At 49.0% G+C, this 21,581-nt stretch overlaps 1 protein-coding gene across 1 annotated transcript in view; it reads right to left on the bottom strand.

Annotated features, from left to right (window-relative positions):
- Positions 1 to 1,358: 1,358 nt before the first annotated feature.
- The window catches only part of NSG2 (neuronal vesicle trafficking associated 2), a 57,073-nt gene continuing 36,850 nt past the window's right edge, over positions 1,359 to 21,581 (bottom strand). The window contains exons 3-4 of the mRNA XM_068534633.1: positions 5,490 to 5,600; positions 1,359 to 1,550 (exon numbers count right to left, since the gene is read on the bottom strand). Coding sequence (XP_068390734.1) covers positions 1,359 to 1,550; positions 5,490 to 5,600 — 303 coding nt within the window. The remainder of the gene's footprint in view (positions 1,551 to 5,489; positions 5,601 to 21,581) is intronic.

Raw genomic sequence — 21,581 nt, 5'->3', positions numbered from 1 at the left:
TGCAATGATTTCAGCATCATAGCAAGCCACACACAGCAAAATGCCCTTTAAATGGCCTGTTTGAGCTTCGTGGGGAACCAGTACCACATCTCATACAGCCTTTCCCAGCCAGTTCTGGCTTTGCTGGACCTGGAGCCAACACCACACAGAGGGGGTCTCCCCAAAACGTTTGCTGGAGAGCCGCATGGGAGCGCCTGAGGTGGGTCCAGGGCCACGGGAGGCCTGGGCAATGTCGGATGCTGCCTCCTGGCTAGGAGCTTCCAGAACCAGACTGTGGAGTTTGGACGGTGCCCCCTGTCAACACAATGGAGTGGCCAAAAGACGGCCACAGGTCTTAGCTTCCTTTAGAAATGATTTGGCTTTGCTGCAGCCCCAATGGAAAGTCTCCCTGGCCGTCACCTGAGGTTCCTGGTTAGGACCCTTCCTGTTCTTCCTAGTGTTATTAGCACTTTGGGAAACAGCAAACAGACACAAATTTTAAACTTGGGTGCTGTGCTTATAGCTTGGCCAAATGTCACATGCCCACGCTGTACCTTCTTCTTCCTGCAGCCTCTCCTTCCTTCTCTTTCTACCTCTTCTGTCTCCTGGGCAGTACCCAGGTGTAGGGCTAGAAACACAAGAGAAAGACAAAGAAAGTCTGTCCGCTGCTCAGTGTTTGCTTATACCCTACACATCCCTAGGCCATGCAGCGCGGCCCCAGCTCCGGTGCCCATACAGACAAGTTTGTGCGAACTTTGCAAAACACGCGACGCGGCGGAGGCTTTTCTCTCTGGGTTGTATGCGTCCTGGGCTTACGCATGCCACAATCAGTCCTTCTCTCCAACTCAGCAGTTCCTAACTTCCGGTATTCCTCCCCCGCAGACCGGAGGCCAAGCAAGCAGCCCCGCCTGCATCACTCACAAGTTCTATACCTTCCGCAGCTCACGCTGAAGCTACCATCTCTCGTCTAAGAAGCCCAGGGCATCTGTGCTCTTTACCACCCTTCAGTGTCTTCCAGGTGCAGCCGGTCTAACCCTTTTTTGTTCATTTTCTTTGTTTCTTTCCTCTTCTGTTTTTAAATTTTCCTAACAAATAATAAGCAGTGGCTTTGAAAATATCTTACATGGGAACAGTCAACACGAAACATGCCTTTGTACATGAGCCTGACTCGGGGACGAATCAACCATACCAAAGGACGAAAAGAAATATTGATTCAGACAACTCCAGTGCAGGAGATTTTCGGTGAGATCCCACCCACCCACCCCCGGCCCCACCCCCGCCCCCATATCCCGGGAGTTCAGTGTTGTCTTGTAACTGGAGCTTGGCTTAGCCCACGGGGGTCCCCCTCTCCGCCCCCGATTCTGGCTGGGGGTGGGCCTCTAATGGCCCTGGGTCTTGGGCGGCTTGGGCTCGTGGATGACGGCGGCTGCCGACAGCCACGGCCCGATGGCCCGGGCAGTGCTCTGCTTGGCCACGCTGTAGTGGCTGATGACCGTGTAGAAGCGGCTTCTGGAACTGGGGTCCTGGGATGAGTAATAAGCATCCAGGGAGGCCGGGATACAGCGCTTGTGCTGGGGAAGAGAGAGACAGAGTCAGGGGTAGCTCAGCGGACTGCTTCCAACCCGCCCTGCAACACGGCCCCCCCACCTGGGGGCCACAGGCACGCCAGGCTCTCAGCCAGAGGGCAGGGGATGGTACCTGGCCTGCGCCTGGCCCTCATCAGGCTTTCCCCAGCGTCATCACCATCATCAAAGCTGCCACCTACTTGAAGCCAGAAGAAACTAACCTGATGCTAGGTGGTAGGCTCCCAGGGGTGGAGAGGGGGTAGGAGAGATGGGTGAAGGTGGTCAAAAGGTACAAATTTCCAGTTATAAAATAAATAAGTCCTGGGAATGTAATGCATAGCGTGGTGACTGTAATTAATAATACTGAAAGTTGCATTTTTGAAAGTTGCTAATAGAGTAGATCTTAAAAGTTCTCATCACAAGAAAAAAATTTGCAACTCTACAGGTTGATGGATGTTAACTAGACGTATAGCGGTGATTATTCTGCAATATATACAAATATTGAATCATTATGTTGTACACCTGAAACTAATATAATGTTATATGCCAATCACACCTCAATAAAAATAAAGAAGAAAGAAAGAAAGGGAGAGAGAGAGAAGGAGGGAGGGATGGAGGGAGGGAGGGAGAGAGAGAGAGGAAGGAAGGTAGAAAGAAAGAAGAAAAAGAAAGAAAGAAAGGGAGCGAGAGAGAAGGAGGGAGGGATGGAGGGACAGAGAGAGGAAGGAAGGAAGGAAGGAAGGAAGGAAGGAAGGAAGGAAAGGAGGGAGGGAGGGAGAGGGAGAGATGGAGGGAGGGAGAGAGAGAGGAAGGGAGGAAGGAAGAAAGAGAGAAAGAAAAAGAAGGAAAGAGAGAAAGAAAAGAAAAAGAAAGAAAGAAAGGGAGGGAGGGATGGAGGGAGAGAGAGGAAGGAAGGGAAGGAGGGAGGGAGAGGGAGAGATGGAGGGAGGGAGAGAGAGAGGAAGGGAGGAAGGAAGAAAGAGAGAAAGAAAAAGAAGGAAAGAGAGAAAGAAAAGAAAAAGAAAGAAAGAAAGGGAGGGAGGGATGGAGGGAGAGAGAGGAAGGAAGGAAGGAAGGGAAGGAGGGAGGGAGAGGGAGAGATGGAGGGAGGGAGGGAGGAAGAGAGCTAGAGGAAGGAAGGTAGAAAGAAAGAAGAAAGAAGGAAAGAAAGAAAGAAAGAAGGAAAGAAAGAAAGAAAGAAAGAAAGAAAGAAAGAAAGAAAGAAAGAAAGAAAGAAAGAAAGAAAGGAAGGAAGGAAGGAAGGAAGAGAAAGAAAGAGAAAGAAGGAAGGAAGGAAGGGAGAAAGAGAGAGAGAAAGAAAAGAAAGAAAGAAAGAAAGAAAGAAAAAGGGAGAGAGAGGGAGGGAGGAAGCGGATGCTGATACTAATTCAAGGTCAACATCCTCTGCTTACTGACTGTGGGGTTACAGTGGACACTGTTGGTAGCTCTTTACCTGGCTGCTTCTCCCATCCCCTAACTGCTTCTCTGGGCCATTGCCTGCAGCCAATCGCTGTGCATTTCATTCCCTTGATTGGATAGTTGTAACTCTTTTCTCTTATACCAAAATCCTTGGTTCCTGACAACATTAATATAATTATATATTTGCATGATCCTACAATACATATCAAATGGTCACAAAATAACTGAAATATTATGAGTAATAGTTAAGACAACTGAAGGAACTATAGGATTTCTCTGCAGCTCTCTGCGTCCTTAGAATATATTCCACTGAGGGTGTACAGTCAATATACTGCATTCTACAGTCATTTGGAATATTTATTTTCTTGGTAAGTTTATGTTCCCAGTTTGATATACAGCTAGATTTTAGCTTGTTTTTAATTTCAGGAATTATTTTTTATTTATTTATTTTTACAAATACATCAAACATTTATACACATCAAGGACGAATGTATAGCAAGATATATCCAGAGAAGCCTTGCTCCCATGCCTATCCTTTCTGTTTCCTCCCTGCCCACCTGAGTCACCATTTTTCTTAGTCTTTTTAATTTATCCGTCCAGAATTTCTTTCTGAAAATAGAAGTAAATCTCCCTGACCTCCCCTTTTCTCACTCAAACGTAGCACCTTTTTTTCTTCACTATTATCCTGGAGGGTATTCTGTGTCCATGTCTGGAGCTCCCCCCCACCCCAACTCATTTTCACAGTTGTTTGAAATCCCATTGTGCGGATACATCATAGTTTATTCCACTGTCTCCTACTGACAGTTGTTGCCAATCTTTCAGAACGTCAGCTTCTAACAACTAAAAATGTCATCTTAGGAAGTCATGTAGCAGAACCAAAGGACATGTGTTTTTAAGACAGAACAGTCCCCATTTGACTCCCTCACTTTGAAACATAACATCTGTGATGTCTTAGAAAACTCATAACAAAACGCTCTTAATCTCCGTTTCCTCAGATGTAAAATGGGGGCAATAAAACCTGTTTTTCAGAATGGGTGGAGAGCTCAACTGAGATACTGCTTATGAAAATGTCTAGGAAGGGGGTGACATATAATGGGTACTCAGTAAATGGTAATTTATAAATATTCGTTTCGGCTCTGAAATGTTACTACCACTAACAATTGTCAAGAGCCCAATATCTAGCAGGCCCTTTGCTAACCGATTTTACTTAAATTTCCTCCAAAATCCTGTGGGCAGACATTATTGACGCCCATTGCAGGCGAGAAACCTGAGGCTCAGAGGGGCGAGGGGATGCCCGGGGCTCCTGCAGCCAGTTCAGTTTTTCAAGGGAAGGAACACGATCAGAGTGAAGGTGATGGAGAAAAGGCCCAGCTGCAGGACTGGGGGAGGCCACCTCAGAAGCTCTGCTCCCTGTCTTCACGTCTCTGCAGGGATAAGAAGCCAGCCATCCAACCAGGAAGACTCACACCTAGGCGGAGCGCTCTGGAGACGGAACAGTCTATTCGGAGCAGGAGTGAGCTCTCCCAGATGCGGATGGGCAGTCCGAAGCGAGGGCCATCTGACAGGAGGCCCTCTACTGCCTACTTGAGACCAAGTCCTTCAGGCAAGCCTGAAAACTCCTTGCCAGGCATGTATGACTTTTTTTTTTCTCGTAATTTTTTATTTCATATCAAAATTTATTGTGAACATACAACTTTCTAGAAAATAATTTTAGATTGCCACCATCAGTTTTGTTTTGGTGTTACTTATACATTTCTTTATACTAACTTTTTTACGTATTTCAACGCCTTTATTGAGTGCATAAAGTTTTCTTTTTTATTGAGGTATAGTTGATTTACCATATTTTATAAGTTTCAGGTGTATAATTTCATGAGTCACAATTTCTACATTTATAGTTAGTATAAAATATTGGCTATATTCCCTGTGCTGTACAATATATCATTACAACTTACTTATTTTACACATAGTAGTTTGTACTTTTAAATCCCCTACGCCTCTCTTGCCCCTCCCTACTTCCCTCTCTGCACTGGTAACCACTAGTTTGTTCTCTATATCTGTGAGTCTGTTCCTTTTATGTTATATTTACTAGTTTGATGTATTTTTTAGATTCCACATGCAAGTGATATCATACAGTATTTGTCTTTCTCTGTCTGACTTATTTCACGTAGCATAATACCCTCCAAGTCCATCCATGTTGCTGCAAATGGCAAATTTTCATTCTTTTTGTGGCTGAATACTATTCCATTGTATATATGTACCACGTCTTCCTTATCCATACATCACTGATGGACACTTGGGTTGCTTCCATATCTTGGCTATTGTAAATAATGCTGCTATGGACATTGGGGTGCATGTATCTTTTCAAATTAGTGTTTTCATTTTCTTCGGACACATATTGCATTTTAAACAGTCTTTAGGGAGGTTGCCATACCCAGAATTTAAATGTCCGTGAAAAGAAGACATTGATAAACCCTTTAATTGAAGCTGACAGTCACCTGGGCCACTCCCCTGCCAGAAGCCCCTTACCTTATAGACAAATCCTTCTGGGCAGCTGTGGTCATAGGTGAAGGCTTTGTAAACCACCAGGAACACGATGCAGGCGAGGAAAGCTAGGGCCAGGCTGACGAGGATGGTGACCTGGAGAAAACAAAACAGAATCCCCCAGCCTCAGCTGGCCTGCCTTCAGTCCACAGGGTGCAGCCTTCGAAACCCAGAGCCGATAGGCAGCCTGGTATGTTAGAAAGAGTAGGGGGTGGCCAGGGGCCCAAAGAACCAGTTCTGTCTCAGCTCTGTCACCAGCTTGGAGCGTGAGCCTGAGCAAACCATCTGCAGTCTTTGGGCCTCGGTGTCCCCTTCTTCCAGAAACTCTCGGAAGCTCTGTCTTGGCCCAGTGTGTGATTTCCACCCCCTCCCCATTTACTTTTCCTGTTAATTCTGGGGGGGGGCAGGGGTATGATCATTAAGCCCTCACGTATGGTGCTCCTGCCTTCCATCACCGTCTTCCCTGCCACTGCTGGGTTCCAGTCTCAGGTATCAATGCTTATTCCACCTCCACTTGGACGTCCAGGACTCACCTGAAGCGCGTTCTCAAACCAAACTCCTGCTCCCCTCCCATCCCAAACCTGCTCCACACCCCGCATTTTTACCCATCTCAGGAAATGTCAACCCCACTTTTGCAGTCACTCAGGCCAAAAAGTCTGAAGTCATCTCTGACTCTTTTTCTCACATTCTACGTCCTAGCTACCAGCAGAAGCTATCATTTCTGCCTTCCAACACACCCATAATCCAATCACTTCTGACCCCCTAAATCATCTCTGTTGTGGCCAAAGCCATCATCACCTCTCACCTGCAGTACTGAAACTGCCTTCTAACTAGGGGCCTCCTCGACCCCTACATGTATTCACACACAGCAACCCGAGAAGTCCATTCAGACTTGAAGTCGAGGCGTGTCCCTTCTCTGCTCAGAAGCATCTAATGGTCTCCAAATTGCTCAGAGTGAAAACCCAGCTCCTAACCATTATCAACAAGTAAGCTTTAAAAAAAATACAACACCAAACAAACTGAAGTCACCATCAGGATTTACCAGAAAGGACTAAGTGGCTAATTTCAGAGGCGCCTCCCGGTTTGCACTGGCCCCATCCCACCGCCTGTGTACAAAGTGGTAGGGTAACCCCCATGATGCTGGGCACCTAGTGTTCTAAGCAGACATTTATCATGTTATTTTTAAAGCTGGTGGGCTTTTGAGTCAGTTGGCCTAGAAATATGGTAGAATTCCTGTCATGGAGAGGAGGCTTATTGGGATTCAGAAGAAAAATAAAATCAACTTTTGGGGGGTGTGGGCGTCCCTAGCCCATCTCCTTCCCACCTCGGGACATGGTTTACAAGGACAGGAGGAGATGGGATTCTACATTACTCCAGACGGAGTCATTTGTTGGCAGCTGTAAATACTGGATGGAAGGAATTTGAGAAGGAAAAGAAGATGGATGTGGGAGACGTCCATCTGAAGCCTATGGGCAGACAATGTCCATGAGAAGTTCCTGTGCATGCGTGAGTGTATGAAGTTTTAGGACGATGTGCTATTGTGATGTAAGAAATATGTCTATTTGGTCTTGTTTCCGGTTCCTGGCACAGAGTTAAAACACTTGTAATTTCCTAAGTGATAAGAGCAGGGTAGCAGCATCTTCCGTTGTAATATTTGGTTTTTGTGCCCAGTTCCTGAAATAACTCCGATCCGTAACGGTGAAAAGAGCAGCTTATATTATTCATAACAACCCTCTTTCAACTACACCTGTTAACGTTACGTTATATTATGTTATGAGGTGACTTTTGGAAAGCCCCTCAGGATGGGGGCTGGTTGCCAGAGGAACTAACCATTGATTGGAGGGTTGTAACTTAACCGCCTCCCCGACCTCCAGGGAGGGAAGAGGGGTTGGAGATGAAGTTAACCACCCATGGCCAATGCTTTAACGAATCATGAAGCCTCCAGAAAACCCTAATCGAAGGGGCTCAGAAAGCTTCCAGGTTGGTGAACAAGAACACATCCCTGCCCCTGAGGGTGGTGTACCCCAAACTCCACTGGGACAGAAACTCCTGTGCTCAGAACCCTTCCAGACCTCACCCTATGTATCTCCTCTTCTGGCTGTCCATGTGTATCCTTTATCATCCTTCATAATGAATCAGTAATAGTAAGTAAAGTGCTCTCCTGAGTTCTGTGAGCCATTCCAGCAAATCACTGAACCTGTGGAGGAGGTTGCAGAAGCCCCCCGTTTATAGCCAGTCAGTCAGAAGTTCAGATGTCAACCTGAGATTTGTGACCGGCATCTGAAGTGGAGGCAGTCTTGTGGGACTGAGCCCTCGGCCTGTGGGGTCGGCGCTGACTCAGGACAGTTAATGTCAGAGTTGAGTTAAGTTGTAGGAAATCCAGGCAACCTCCACCAAGAATTGGAAAAGTGCATGGTATGGAAAAAAACCCACACATTTGGTGTCAGAAGTGAGAGTATAGAAGAAAAGTGTTTTTTCCTTTTACAGGGTGACACATAAAATTCAGTTCTAAACTACTGTCCACACAATGTGCTGTCCACCCTCTCCATTCACATCCCAAACCCTCAGCTGCAGCCTGTTGCTCAGCCATCAGCCTCCTCCCCAGGATTAGGGTGGTGACAACATGGGGTGAGATGGTACAGAGGTCAGACTGGAGTCACCCAGCAAGATGTGGAGAGAGATGGAGATGTCAGAGGCCAGAATTTGGAGCACGAGGTGCCTCCAAAGACGCATACCCCCTTAGAACCTCCAAAGATAGTATTTGATTAGTACAGGGACAAGAGCCACCCAAGACCACTGCTCATTGCTGAGGGCCTAAGAACACCCAGTCAGCAGGTGTTTGGAGTATAGATGTAAAGAATTTTAAACGCCCAGTTTTCCCAATAGCCAAAAGGTAGAAATAGCCCAAACATAATCAACTGAAGAATGGATAAACGAATCGTGGTCTATCTGTACAATAGAATATTATTCAGCGATAAAAAGGAATGAAGTTCTCGTACAAATGTGGATGGACCTCGAAGACATGCTAAATGAAAGGCCACATATTGTATGATTCCATTTGTACAAAATATCCAGAATAGGTAAATCCATAGAGACAGAGTGCAGACTGGTGGTTGCCAGGGGCTGGGATGCGGGGAATAGGGAGTGACTGCTAATGGGGATAGAGTTTCCTTTTCGGGTGATGAAAACATTTTGGAACTAGGTCGAGGTGATAGTTGCACCATATTGTGAATGTACTAAATGCCACTGGATTTTTCACTCTACGTTCTCAACTTTCTGTTATGTGAATTTTACCTCAACTTTCTAAAAAATGCCCAGAGCTCCGGCTGACTTTGTCAAATGGACCTTAAACTCCTGCTAGCATCCCCTCATCAGAGCTGCGCCCAAGACTGGGACAGACACACTCACAGTTGCCTCCATGGTTGCAGACCTTGAACATGCAAAGGAAAAGTCGAGAGCTGCAGCCCGCCCTGCCACCACCTGATGCAGGATCTGGGGGAACCCGCAGAGAGCTCCCCCTCCAAATGACTCCATACAGCCCCAATCTCTGACTGAGCAGAGAGGCAGGCCTCTTAACTGACTCGGAAGCAGGACAAGACTCCAGCGTGGACGTCCCCAGGCAGGGCTGGACGCTTCTCCTCGTTCCCAGCAGGCTGGTGATGGCGCTGGGAGCTGAAGCAGGGCCCGGCAGGCTGCCTGTGAGACAGGTTCCCTTTGTGGTGGGTTTTTTTTTGGTGGGGCGGGGGGGATCTCTTTCATTCCTAACAGCCCTGAGTTAACAGCCCCCACCTAGGAGGGGCAGGATCTGATTCACCATAGCACTCCTATGGCTTGACGGGGTGAGCACAGCAAATGTTTCTGAAAAAAGACAAGACAGGGAGGGGAGGAGAGAGAGAGGGAGGATCCTAAAGGATTCAGTGCTGATGCCTAGATGGCCACCACCCCAGTGGATTCGGATTTATCGGGTCAGGGATGGTGGGTCCAGGACACTCTCCAGGTGATTTTAATGTACAACCAGACATGAGAACCACTACTCCAGTATGACTATGTATGAGGGTTCTTGAGCTTAGAATCACCTGGGCAGGGTTTTAAGCGATCCTGATGCTCTGGCTCTGTCTCAGACCAATTACATCAGAATCCCAAGGCAGTTGCTGTGTGCAGGCAAGTATCGAGAAGAGTGCGGGACACAGACCCCAGGCAGGGTGGCCTATATGACCATCAGGGTCAAGGTCTGATGCTGACTGGGACGCCAGGGGTGCAGCCCACCCCAGGGCATTCTTCCGAGCAAGGCTAACTTCTGCCACGTGTTCCATAGCCCCAGAACGAGGGTGATGGGAGGCCGTTTTAGGCAAAGTTAAGTCTGCCTCCCCGCCCTGAATCTTGGTAACTTCTGCAACAACTAGAGGTCTGTCATTCCTTAAGAGCCTGTGGAGGTCAGAGAGTTCAGGGCTGTGAATCGGGCACAAGCCCTCCCTCAAGGCTTCACAGCCCACAGGGTGGGCGAAAGGTGGGCAGGAGGACACAGGCACTTGTAACACAAGGGTGGCACCATGAGTGAGGACATCAGCCCAGAGGGCTGCTGGACCTAACCAGCCTGCGGGTGGGGAGATCAGGGAAGGCCTCCTGTGGGAGGTGACTCCGGAAGTGACTTCAGGGAAGAATGCCAGGGTAGGGGAGGAAGAAGGTTCTGAGCGGGGAAGTCACATCTGCCGCAGTGCAGAACCTGGGGCTGTTCTGGAAACATCATATGGTTTGTCATGGCTGGTCCGGAGGATGCAAGTGAGGGAGAGACAGGCCTGGGGCAATGGGTAGGTAGGAAGAGAATAGATAAGGAAGGACCAAGCTAAAACTTGGGCTTTATCTCCAGGGTGGCAGAGAGCCCCTGAAGGTTTTAAGCAGGGGAATGACAGGATTAGAATCACGTTTTGGAAAGATGGTATGGTGGGGGCAGGGAGGAGGGAGGTGGACATGGAAGCAGGTTTGCAGGGGCAATGCTGGAGGCAGGGAGGCTGATACACCAGGACATATGCCCTAAATAGACCAGACCTGGGGCTGTAGGGGTGGAAGGGCTTGAGAAGGCCTGGGAGGTGAGCAGAGTGATGTGAAAAGGAAGGAGGAAGGGGCTGACTCCCGGGAGGAAGGAGGATGTTTGAGCTGGGTCTGGATTCCTATTCTTAATGACCGAGTCAGTGTTGGCTATTGGCTGGGGTGGGATGGGGAGACCGAGGTTTCTGATTGGTTCCAGGGTGAGATTTTTCCTGAAGGCGGGTCTCCGTGGGGCATCCTGAAGCTGGCCTCTCCCTTTCCGACGGATTAGATTCTTGGAAGTCAGAGGTCCTAGCGCTTGGTCCCTGCAGCAAAGCTCCCGGTGTGGCAGGGGAGCCTCAGAGGACCCGGGAGAGTAGGCCCCGCTTCCCTAGAGCACCTCTGAACGTGAAAGCCAGCAGCACATCAGTATTGCTTGACTCAGTTTATATAACCTCGTTGCTTGGAAACATTCTAAAGCCCTTGGCTTTACCTCCTGAATGTAACAGCCTGGGATTGGAAATAAACAAGTTCTCGATGCTGATTTGAGTGTTTCCTTAGAGATCTGGTCCTCCCTGCTCCCCGTCTCCCTGCTCTTCCCTTCATTCACTCAGCACATGTTTATTAAGGGGCCCACTGTGAGCCAGATGTCGCCATACAGCAATCGGGAGCTTACGGCAGGGAGAGGGTCAGACGCCGAACTAGCAAATCACCAAATAAATAACTTCAAAACAAGACCTGAGCAGGATCTGGAACAGCGAATAGGAGGGGAGCCTCAGATATGGTGGGCAGGGGTGGGAGAAGGAGCCCCACACAAGAAGACCCTGGGCCAGAGCCACCTAGACTGAGGCACAGCCCCAAACCCCTAAAAAGAAGAGGAGCTCAGGGTCTCAGTGGACCTGGAAGAAGCGGTCTGACTGAGATGGGAGGAGGGGCAAGGGGGAAAGAGTGCTGAGGTGAGGCCCTATAGGCCTTTGGAGACCGAGATCACCCCTGTCCTGCCCAGGAGAGGAGCTTCCTCCAGCTTCCATCCAGTGCTTTCCGGGTAACGTCCTGCTCAACCTGGCCTCCCTCTGCCACCGTCCAGCCTCTTAGGCCACCGCTCCCTGGCTCACAGTTTCCCCTCCAGCCACCCCCCACCCCCAGGCTGCTGAGGACTCCTGCTGTCATGCTTATTCATGCCTTGCCCAGCCCTGGAACACACCATCCCCACTACCGTGTCCTTCCTCATCAACCTCCTGGTCCAGCCCTGGGGCCCCTTCCCTGAACACCTGATCCTGCCCTGCTCTGTACCTGGGGCCTGCTTGGGCTGCCCTGATGGAACCCACCATGTCGTCCTTACCTCCTCATACCTCTGAACCCTCCCTCTGCTGGGAGTGCATTGGGCAGCCAGCAATCTCATCCTTTCCTCTGTACCCAGCACCATGACTCCCACGGTGGGGGGGGGGACCCATAAACAGTTCCTGAACTGAAATGCTGAATTGACTTAAGACCTGGAGGATGAACACACCCATATACACATGTGCACACACACATGCACACCCCTTCTCCCCACATACACACACGCAGACACTCAACCTGGTCCAAACCACATCACGTGGGAGGGGGTGGGGCACTGAAACATCTGTACTTCTCCAGCCCCTAGTCTCAACTCCTTCCACCACCCGCCCATACACATGCTCAAAATAAAGTACCTTACCCTTGAAAAAACTCAGGGTTTGGGTTAGAATCAGCTAAGACCTGCCCAAGATCTCTCCTCCAGCTTTTGAGCGTAGGTCAGGGAGAGAACAGAGGAAGAACTGAAAACAGAGCGTGCAGCCAGGGGCTCTGGTGAAGGTGTACTGAAACGGCAGTCATCGTGACCGCCCTGTGAGCCACACCTCCATATAGTGATAATAGCAGCAGTAGTGGTAGTCACGGTAACAAAAGATGCTAAGAGTTATTGGGAGCTTACTGTATACTAATATCACCACCATCATATGAAGAAAGTAGAATTCTTAACCCCATTTTGCTGATGGAGAAACTGAGGCTCTGAGAGGTTAGGTGCCTTGCTTCGGGTCCCACATGTAGTAAAAGATAAGTGTGAACAATGCTTCGAGGTACCTCAAGGGCACCTTGAACTCACCATGCCAGAACCAGCCTGCTGTCTTCCCCTCAGCTGTGGTGGGAAGCAGCTCTGACCACTCGCCTCTGGAGCTTGCCCTCCTGCAGCCAACCCTGCCATCCCTCCCACTTCTCTCCCCAGCCCCACCCCAGTCGGCCACCAGTTCCCGGAGCTTCTGCCTCCGGTGTGGTTTGTTCATTTCTCTCCACCATCTTCATCATAACTTTCCTGGGTAGGACCACCATCACCTCACCGCTGCATGCAGCGGCCTCCCTGCTGCTCCCCTGGCCTCCAGCCTCCCGGCTTCTAGACCAGCCTAGACTTTCTAACAAGCCAACCTGAGCATGCTGCTTCCCTGGTGAATGAGCCGTCACACCTACAGGGTCAAGTCTGAACTCCTTACAGAGCAGACAAGGCCCTTCCTGATGGAAACTCGATTTGCCTCTTCGGCCCCAACCCCTCCCCCCGCTGCCTGACTGCAGCCTCATTCCCCCCACCTCTAAGCTCCTGCACCTGCTGGCGCCTCTGCCCGGAACGCCAGCTTCCCCTCCCAAGGCCATCAAGCTCCTGCTCATCCCAGACCCAGGTCAAGTTTCTTCTCTTCCCCAAAGTCTTCAGGTGGTATTTAGCCACTGCCCTGTCTGCTCACCGCTCCTGAGACACACTTCCCAGAGCACTCTAATTAACCACCACCTGTGTGCCTCCCCTCCTGAGAGGCAGTGTGGAATAATACGACACACTTCCATTTACTAAGCACTGCTTGTGTGCCAGGCACTCTTCTCAGCACTGGACGTGGATTTATTCTTTTTTTTTTTTTAACATCTTTATTGGAGTATAATTGCTTTACAATGGTGTGTTAGTTTCTGCTTTATAACAAAGTGAATCAGCTATACATATATATATATATATATCCCCATATCTACTCCCTCTTGCGTCTCTCTCCCTCCCACCCTCCCTATCCCACCCCTCTAGGTGGTCACAAAGCACCAAGCTGATCTCCCTGTGCTATGCGGCTGCTTCCCACTAGCTATCTATTTTACATTTGGTAGTGTATATATGTCCATGCCACTCTCTCACTTCGTCCCAGCTTACCCTTCCCCCTCCCCGTGTCCTCAAGTCCATTCTCTAGTAGGTCTGCGTCTTTATTCCTGTCCTGCCCCTAGGTTCTTCATGACCATTTTTTTTTTTAGATTCCATATATATGTGTTAGCACACGGTATTTGTTTTTCTCTTTCTGACTTACTTCACTCTGTATGACAGACTCTAGGTCCATCCACCTCACTACAAATAACTCAATTTCGTTTCTTTTTATGGCTGAGTAATATTCCATTGTATACGTGTGCCACATCTTCTTTATCCATTCACGTGGATTTATTCTTACAACAGCCCTACGAGATGGTACATTTTCACTTTTTAGGCTAAGGCACAGAGAGGTTACATAATTTTCTCAAGGTCACACAGCTAATTAAGTAATACAGTCAGGAGTCTAACTCTCTAAAGTATGGCCTGGGCTCGTAGCCTATGCTATACTTCTCCTAAAGCATTTATTCACTAAATATTAAGTGCTACATGTGCCAGAGAGAATTCTACACACCGGGCGTACAGTGCTGAGGAGGAGAGTCAGGTCCCTGCTCTCGTAAAGTTTACCTTTAACTGTTTCAACAAGTGTCCACTTCTGCAAAGGGGAGTAATAGTAGTGTCTGCCCCTCAGAGTTCTGAGGATTAAATCAGATAATGGATGGGAAGCCCTATAGTGCTTTGAATGGTGGCCTCTCAAAAGATATGTCCACGTCTTAATCACCAGAACCTGTAAATATGATCTTATTTGGAAAAGAGGTCTGTGTAGATATAATTAAGCTAAGGCTCTCGAGATGAAATCATCCCTGGATTGTGCAGGTGGGTCCTAAATCCAAGGACAAGTCCCGTTACGTGAGACACACAGAGGGAGACAAACACACAGAGAGAAGAGAAGGGCATGTGAATAGGGAGGCAGAGATTGGAGTGAAGCAGCCACAAGCCAAGGGACACCTGGAGCTACCAGAAGCTAGAAGAGGCAAGGATAGATCCTTCTCTAGCCTTCAGAGGGAGCATGGCCCTGCCAACACCTTGATTTTGAATTTCTGATCTTCAGAACTGTGAAAGGATGAATTTCTGTGGCGTTAATCCAGTGTGTGGTCATTGGCTGTGGCAGCCCCAGGGTGCTTTCCCGCAGTGTCTGGCATATGTGCTATAGATGTGCACTCCTCCGTCTCTCCATATCATCTGCCATGCTTCTCAGCAGGTACTTCAAAGGCTCCAACCACTGAGGAAGACTGCCATTTCTCAACATGTATTTCTCTTGTATACCTTTTCAGCCCTTTTTTCCTTGGAGAACTCCTAGTCACGCTTCAAAGCCCAACTCACAACATCTCACCTCCTCTGGGAAGCCTTCCCTTGCCAATGTGTGTTCTCACCACACTTTTTTTCCCTTCACCACTTAGCACTCAGCCCCCTGTATCACGACTATCCATTCTATTGTGTGTTTGCCTCTGTGGTCCCAGCTCAAGACCTGACACAGAGCAGAATGTACATCCCACATTCCCTACCCCCACACCTCTTTCTTCATTTTTGGCACAAAACACTACCAAGAGTGAATTTTAGGGCCCCTTTTAACTGTTCCACACCTGACAGGGTAACTGGATAAAATCATTGCATTGGGTCATCTGAAGCAGTCTGTATGATGCTGGGAAATGATTAGTTTTGCCCCTGAAGCAATCTCCTTGTCTGCCTGCTATGCCCTAAAAGACGGGAAGCTTTTCTCTGATGGCTGGGTGAATTAGACCTTCATTCTAGTCAACGTCCTTGCAGTTCTCTGCAGTAGCTGTGGCCCCATCCTTACAAGGTTCCCATTCTGCTTCTGCCTCTGATGAGCTGTGTGACCTTCAGCAAGATGCTTCACCTCTCTGAGCTCCCGTTTCCTCTTCTGTTAAATGGAAACAAAAATCCCACCCCACAAGATTGGTGTGATGATTAAATGAGATGATGTCTGTAAGTTATCCAGTGTTGTCCTGGCCCCTGGGTTTAACCAATAATAGCAGTCACTTATTGACTGTAATAGTGCACTGGTACAGTGTCAAGTGCTTTGCATGTAATATCTCCTTTAATCCTCTTGATAGCCCTATAAGCCTAAGTATTACCCCCGTTTTACAGTCCCCCTGTGCACACTAAGGCACAGAGTAACTTGTCTGAGCTCACGTGGTTATTGAAGTAGCAGAGCCCGACTGGAACTCTGGAATATCTGATTCTGAAGCCCTCAGTCCTAAACACTACCCTAACAGACTTTCTGATAAATATTCCTCAGTCCTGCTGCTGCGTTTGCTTGCAATAGTGCAATGAAGCAAGGCGAAGTGTACTGTAAACTTATTCTAGGAGGATGTGTCACCGCAGACATGAAACCCCAGGAGTTAGGAAGAGAGAGGAGAAAAACAAAAACCCTCCCACTGTCTGCCAAGCCAGGGTGCTGATCTAGGACCCTCATTATGCCAGAAAACATGAACTTCATTAACATTCATGTACTGCAGCATCTCGGCACCACGATACCGAATAAACCGTCCTTCTTTATGAAGAATGCAAACCCTGGAAATCTCAAAGCAATAGAACCACTCATAACGGGGAAATTAAACTTTGTGGGGAGATAAAAACAGAGCTGCCCAACAGACATTCATCTTTTGTATGTGACAGCTGGAACCTCCAGAGACAGAATTAGACCACCCAGCGCCCTGCTCCTGGCTCTGCCTCAAAGATCCTGACAATAGGGCTTGAGAGGAAAGTGCGAGGGAACCACGGAATCCGTAAATTCTGCCCAAGTGACACCCTGGTTTCCCTGGCCCTCTCCCTAGCACCAAGTAATGAATAGAGTCGAGTCTTTGGAGCCGGATTGTCGGTCTGAAAGCCCAGCTGTGTCACTTATTACTATATTTCTGGGCAAGTTGATTGCCCTTTGGAATCCTCTGCTTACTTCTCTCCACCGGCTGTTGTGAGGCAGAATGTGCTAGTGCCTGAAGCCCTCAAGCAAAGGCCTGGCCCAAAGTAATGACCTTAGTTAGCATCCAGGGGGAGCACACACACGTTACATCATTTTGTGTCCTCACAACTCTATGGGGAAGGTACTATCCATGTGCCCATTTTACAGATGGTCTATCAGAGGCACATGGAAAGACTTTACCTATATGAGGTGAGAACTGAGTATTTGAACTCAGGTCTGTCTAACTCAGAAGTCCAGCTGCCTAACCATATGCTATATTGCCAATAAATCTATAACTATGTTAGAGTTTATTTTTATTAAAAATGTATTGTACCATTTTAAGAACAATATTGGAAATCCAAGAGGAGAAACACCCATTACAATTCCGCCACCATCTCCAGTCCGTTTTTACACGCTTGTTATTTGTTCCTATCCACGTGCCTCCCTGCATAAATCTTGATTCCTTTTGCTCCTTCCCATTTCACCCATTTGTGGCCCATCCAACTTTCTCTGATCACATAGACCATCGTCACCAGCCTAGTCCGAGTCACCCCAGAAGAAGAGAGGCCTCAACTTCACCGTCTGCAAAGTGGCTCCAAATCATGACACTGATCTACACAAAACTGTCATGAGGTACAACCAAGATGAATAATGCAAACAGAAAATTGCCATGTAAAGGCAAAAACGATAAGCTAATGCTTCTCGTTGCCACCACTGTTATCATTACAGTTGTACAACATTAGAGCTGAGTTTGGTTCAGTTATTTCCTCAGCACGAGGACCTTCAGCTGTCACACTGTGCTACCATCACCTGTGACCTGTCCTCCCAGACCAACTAACAGCCGCCCCTCAAGGGCAGGGCAGTGTCCTCTGTCTTTGGGCTTCTGAGGGCCAGAGGGTCGTACTATTTAAAGGATTTGCTGGTGATTCATGTTGATGGGGGAGAAAAGCACCTCTGCCATGGGCCATCTCCTCCCTAGTCTCTGCTGCTTCTCACTCCCAATCCATCGTCCCTGCTGGCCACCATTGGGATCTTCCTATATTAAATTACCCCTCTGAACCTTTCACGGTAGGGCTGAAGATCCCACGTGAGCCTGCTTTGGGGCAGATTTTGTGTCCTGACACAGTGGGTCCAGGACCTTACCGAGCATCAGAGCCCTGATGCATCAAATAAAGGCGATCGATCAGATGCAGAGCCCTGGACGTGCACCCAGAGATCCGGGTTCCCTTGGTCAGCCCAACACTCACAGGTCAGCATTTCCACACAAGTCCAGGAGGTTTGGATGCAAGTGACCTGGAAACTGTAGTTAGATCACGATGAGGGCCAAAATGCTTTGGCTTCTGAAGAGAAGAAAGCAAGGAGCTCACATCCCTGATGGTCAGATACTCAGCATTTTACATAGATGATCTCACTCAGTCCTACGCAGTGTCCCATAAAGTGGGTACTGCACATATTCCTGTTTATCAGAAGATGAAACTGAGGTTTGCAGAGGTTGCATAATTGTCAGGATTTTCCAGGCCATCAGTGGTGGAGCAAGTCCCAGAAGCCAGGTCTGTCTGGATCCAAAACATATTTTCTTCCCTCAACACTGCACTGTCTTCATCCTCTGGCCCCCACTTACCTGTCCAACAGCACCAATTGCTTCGGCCCTAGGAGCCCTCACACACACACAGAGAAATGCACTGAGACACACACCAACACATGCAGACACACATATGCAGTTATACACACACAGACTCACACGCAGACACACAGAGACACATGGAGACACACACAGACACACACAAACACACAGACATATATAGACACACACAGAGACACATGCACAAAAATACACACAATAACAAAGACACACAGACACAACAAACACACACGGATTCACGTAGACATATCACACAGACACACACAGACCTATGCAGACACACACGCACATACACACACACGGTACAGTCTTAGTTCCTGAAAGTTCTAGGCTTTCTGCTGCTGGCATGCCTTTCCACTGTCTTCCCCTGGAGGGTGTCAGCCCCACACACCAGGCAGCCTTCGCAGATCTCTCCCTCAGGAGTGAGGTCTCTCTGGTTTCCCCCTCGCTCCATCCTCGCCACCGTCATGTGTTGCTCTGTGTCATCAAGACTTCTAGACCTGTCAGCACGCCCTACTGCACCGTGAGCTTCTCAAGGGCAAGGAGTGTGCCTCACTGACCTCCTGCCCAGCTCTCAGCTGGGGCTCAGCACCAAGAGCACATGTGTGAGCTTCGAAGGCCTCACATCCATTTGCTTCAGCCAGCCCAGAGCCAGGCCCCAGCGCAGGGCAGGTGGTCTCCTGCCCCAGATGGCCAGCTACACGCGTCCCGGCCACAGTCAGAGGTGCACCGCTGCCTCACCGCATCGCAGCCGAGCCTTGTCTAGATGCAGCCTGCGTCTGCATCTCCATGGAAACACCAACCCTGCAGCCCAAATAGCCTGTTCCATTAAGCTACTTTCATTTCTCAGTCCCCTTTCTTGGCAGAAGAATTGATAAAAAAAAAAAAAAAATTCAGGTCAGCAAAATTGGTTTGGAAAATTAGAAATCATCTTCTCCAAGTTCCAATGTGTAGCACTGCTAGGCATGCCAGCGGGGGGTTCTGAGCCGGATAAGCTACTCCACGTCTTCCTGCAGTTCCCGCAAGGCTGAGAACGAATGTCTGCCAATAACACAGCAGCAAACACAGCAGGGTCACCTCTGGACAGAGGGTGGTCATCTTTGGGGGAGGCAGCGTTCCTGCCTCTCCTCAATTTCTGCCTCGGAAACTACTCAGAAGTAGTAGTTTCTGCTACTTTTGTCCGTGAGGAGGAAGGACTCTCTATCCAACCTTCTACCTCCTCACCGCCTCCCGCCCTACACACATGTACCCACAGGGACACAGACACAGACACACACTCCCTACCTGGAGTGTTTTCACAGAAAAGAGTTAACACAGCGGACCTGACACAGCTGCCCTTGGAAAAGTCCGCTTGGGAGGCTGAGCCCTGGCTGGCGTCCTGGAACTTGGATATCAGGAGGGCTCCCACGATTCCCAGAACTAGTAAAAGGGGCTCACCGTGCCTAAACCGCGCAAACAGTGTGGTTTAGGCTGAACACCTGCCTTCCTTCTGGAGTCCGGAGCTTGGGTACGTGCTAGGCAGCTGGTACCAGCCCCCAGCAGAAACCTTGGGCACTGAGTCTCTAATGAGTTCCCTGGTCCACCACTCTCCACGCGGGTACTCACAACTCGTTGCTGGGGGAAGTGAGCGTGTCCCATGTGACTCCACTAGAAGAGGCCTCTGCAAGCTCCTGCCTGCTTTCCTCTGGAGGTCACCCCCTGCACCTTTTACCTTCGCTGCCTGTGCTTTGTACCCTTCCGCTGTAATAAAGCATAGCCAAGGCTACAGCTACACCCTGAGTCCTGTGAGTCTTTCTAGTGAATCATCGACCTGGGGGTGACCTCAGAGACCTCCAACACAACTCCCCTTGCTGTCCCCTTTTTGGTTTCCCGTGAAGGAGAGACACCATGAATCTTATGTTTCGGAGCCTGGCAGCAATGGCTATGCTATACTATGGATCCTGTGCCTTAAAGGCAGCACCAGGTCCTAGCTGTGAACTCCTCCCTTCCTGCTCCCAGAGCCCAGGCCCCACGAACACCTCTTCTCTGACTCCTTGCCTCATGCGTCAGGATGGCTGTGAAGTTCTCAGTCTTCCTACATGGAAGAAGCCTGGGCCATCTCTTTCTCGTCCATCCCTCCCCTCCCCCGCAGCATCTTGACCAAGGTTATCGCTAGGTGCACCTGATATTAGGAATTAGGAACAGACACTCTCTCTCCTACCTTCCACCTCAATTTTCCCTCCAGTGGTGATGAGTACCCGTCAGTATGAGATCTCTTCCTGGGGTGAGGGTGGAAAAAACAGGGCGAGAGGCTAGAGAACCACTTAGGCCTCCCATCCTGAGCCTCATGCCCAGCTGTGCTCATGGGAGAAGCTGCCTCTTGGGTTATTGGGTGCCCACCAGGTGAACAAGGCAGTTCTTCGTCTGCCATTTGGGGTCCATCCTTATGTACAGACCTCCTTGGCAGGGAGCCTCAGAAGGAAACAGCGGAAGGATTCTGGCACCAAAAACTCTTCCCAGCCCTTGTCAATCTACAGCTGTGGGTATGTAGGCTGAGCCCTCAGCTACTTGGCCCTGTCAAGGGCTCACCATTCTCACCTTCAAGCAGCACCTAGAAGTTGAATCTACCCTCCAAGCCCAAATGTTCTCAGATCAGCTATGCATGTGTCTCTGTGGCCTCAGATGGAAAATTTTCCATCAGTCTGTTCTGTTTCAAGAAAGAGAGAGCCTTGGCTTGGAGGCCAGAAAGGCCCATGTTTGGATTCTAACCCCAGCACTTCCTGGTTCTCTTATTACATTTCCTGGGCCTCAGTTTTCTCATCTGGAAATTGGGATCCTAATAACTATGTTGAAGCCCCGATGTAAAGATGAAATGAGATCGCTATGTGAAAACACAGAGGGCAACACCTGGCACAGAGCTGGTGGCCGGAGATGTTCGTCCCAAGGATCTGGAAAGAATGAACACGCCTCAGGATCTAAAACCATGTGCCCTCTGCCTGTCCCATGGTTCCGTGCTTTGAGTGATTTCTTTTTTCATGCCAAACAGATGGCATTCACTCAATGCTAATGAATTCATTCTCCTATTTTGGACACATCAGACTCACGCACATAGCTGTGAATGGGAAATAACCAGAGGGGCCAAAACAACGACCCATGGTGTTTTTGTTGGTTTGTTTGGACTAATCAGAAGAAACCATTTCCCTTGGGTTTTATGAAACATTGGAACGAGGCTGCAGACGGCCATCACTACTAACCAGAGCCAGTCTGGAGCCAGTGCAGACTCTGAGAACATACATGCTGTCCGTTGGCAGCTCCACCCCTACT

The sequence above is a fragment of the Eschrichtius robustus genome, chromosome 2, assembly GCF_028021215.1.
Source record: "Eschrichtius robustus isolate mEscRob2 chromosome 2, mEscRob2.pri, whole genome shotgun sequence".
Classification (NCBI taxonomy): Eukaryota; Metazoa; Chordata; class Mammalia; order Artiodactyla; family Eschrichtiidae; genus Eschrichtius; species Eschrichtius robustus.
Note: the sequence above shows the minus strand (reverse complement) of the source record. Positions and strands in the feature narration are given on the sequence as shown.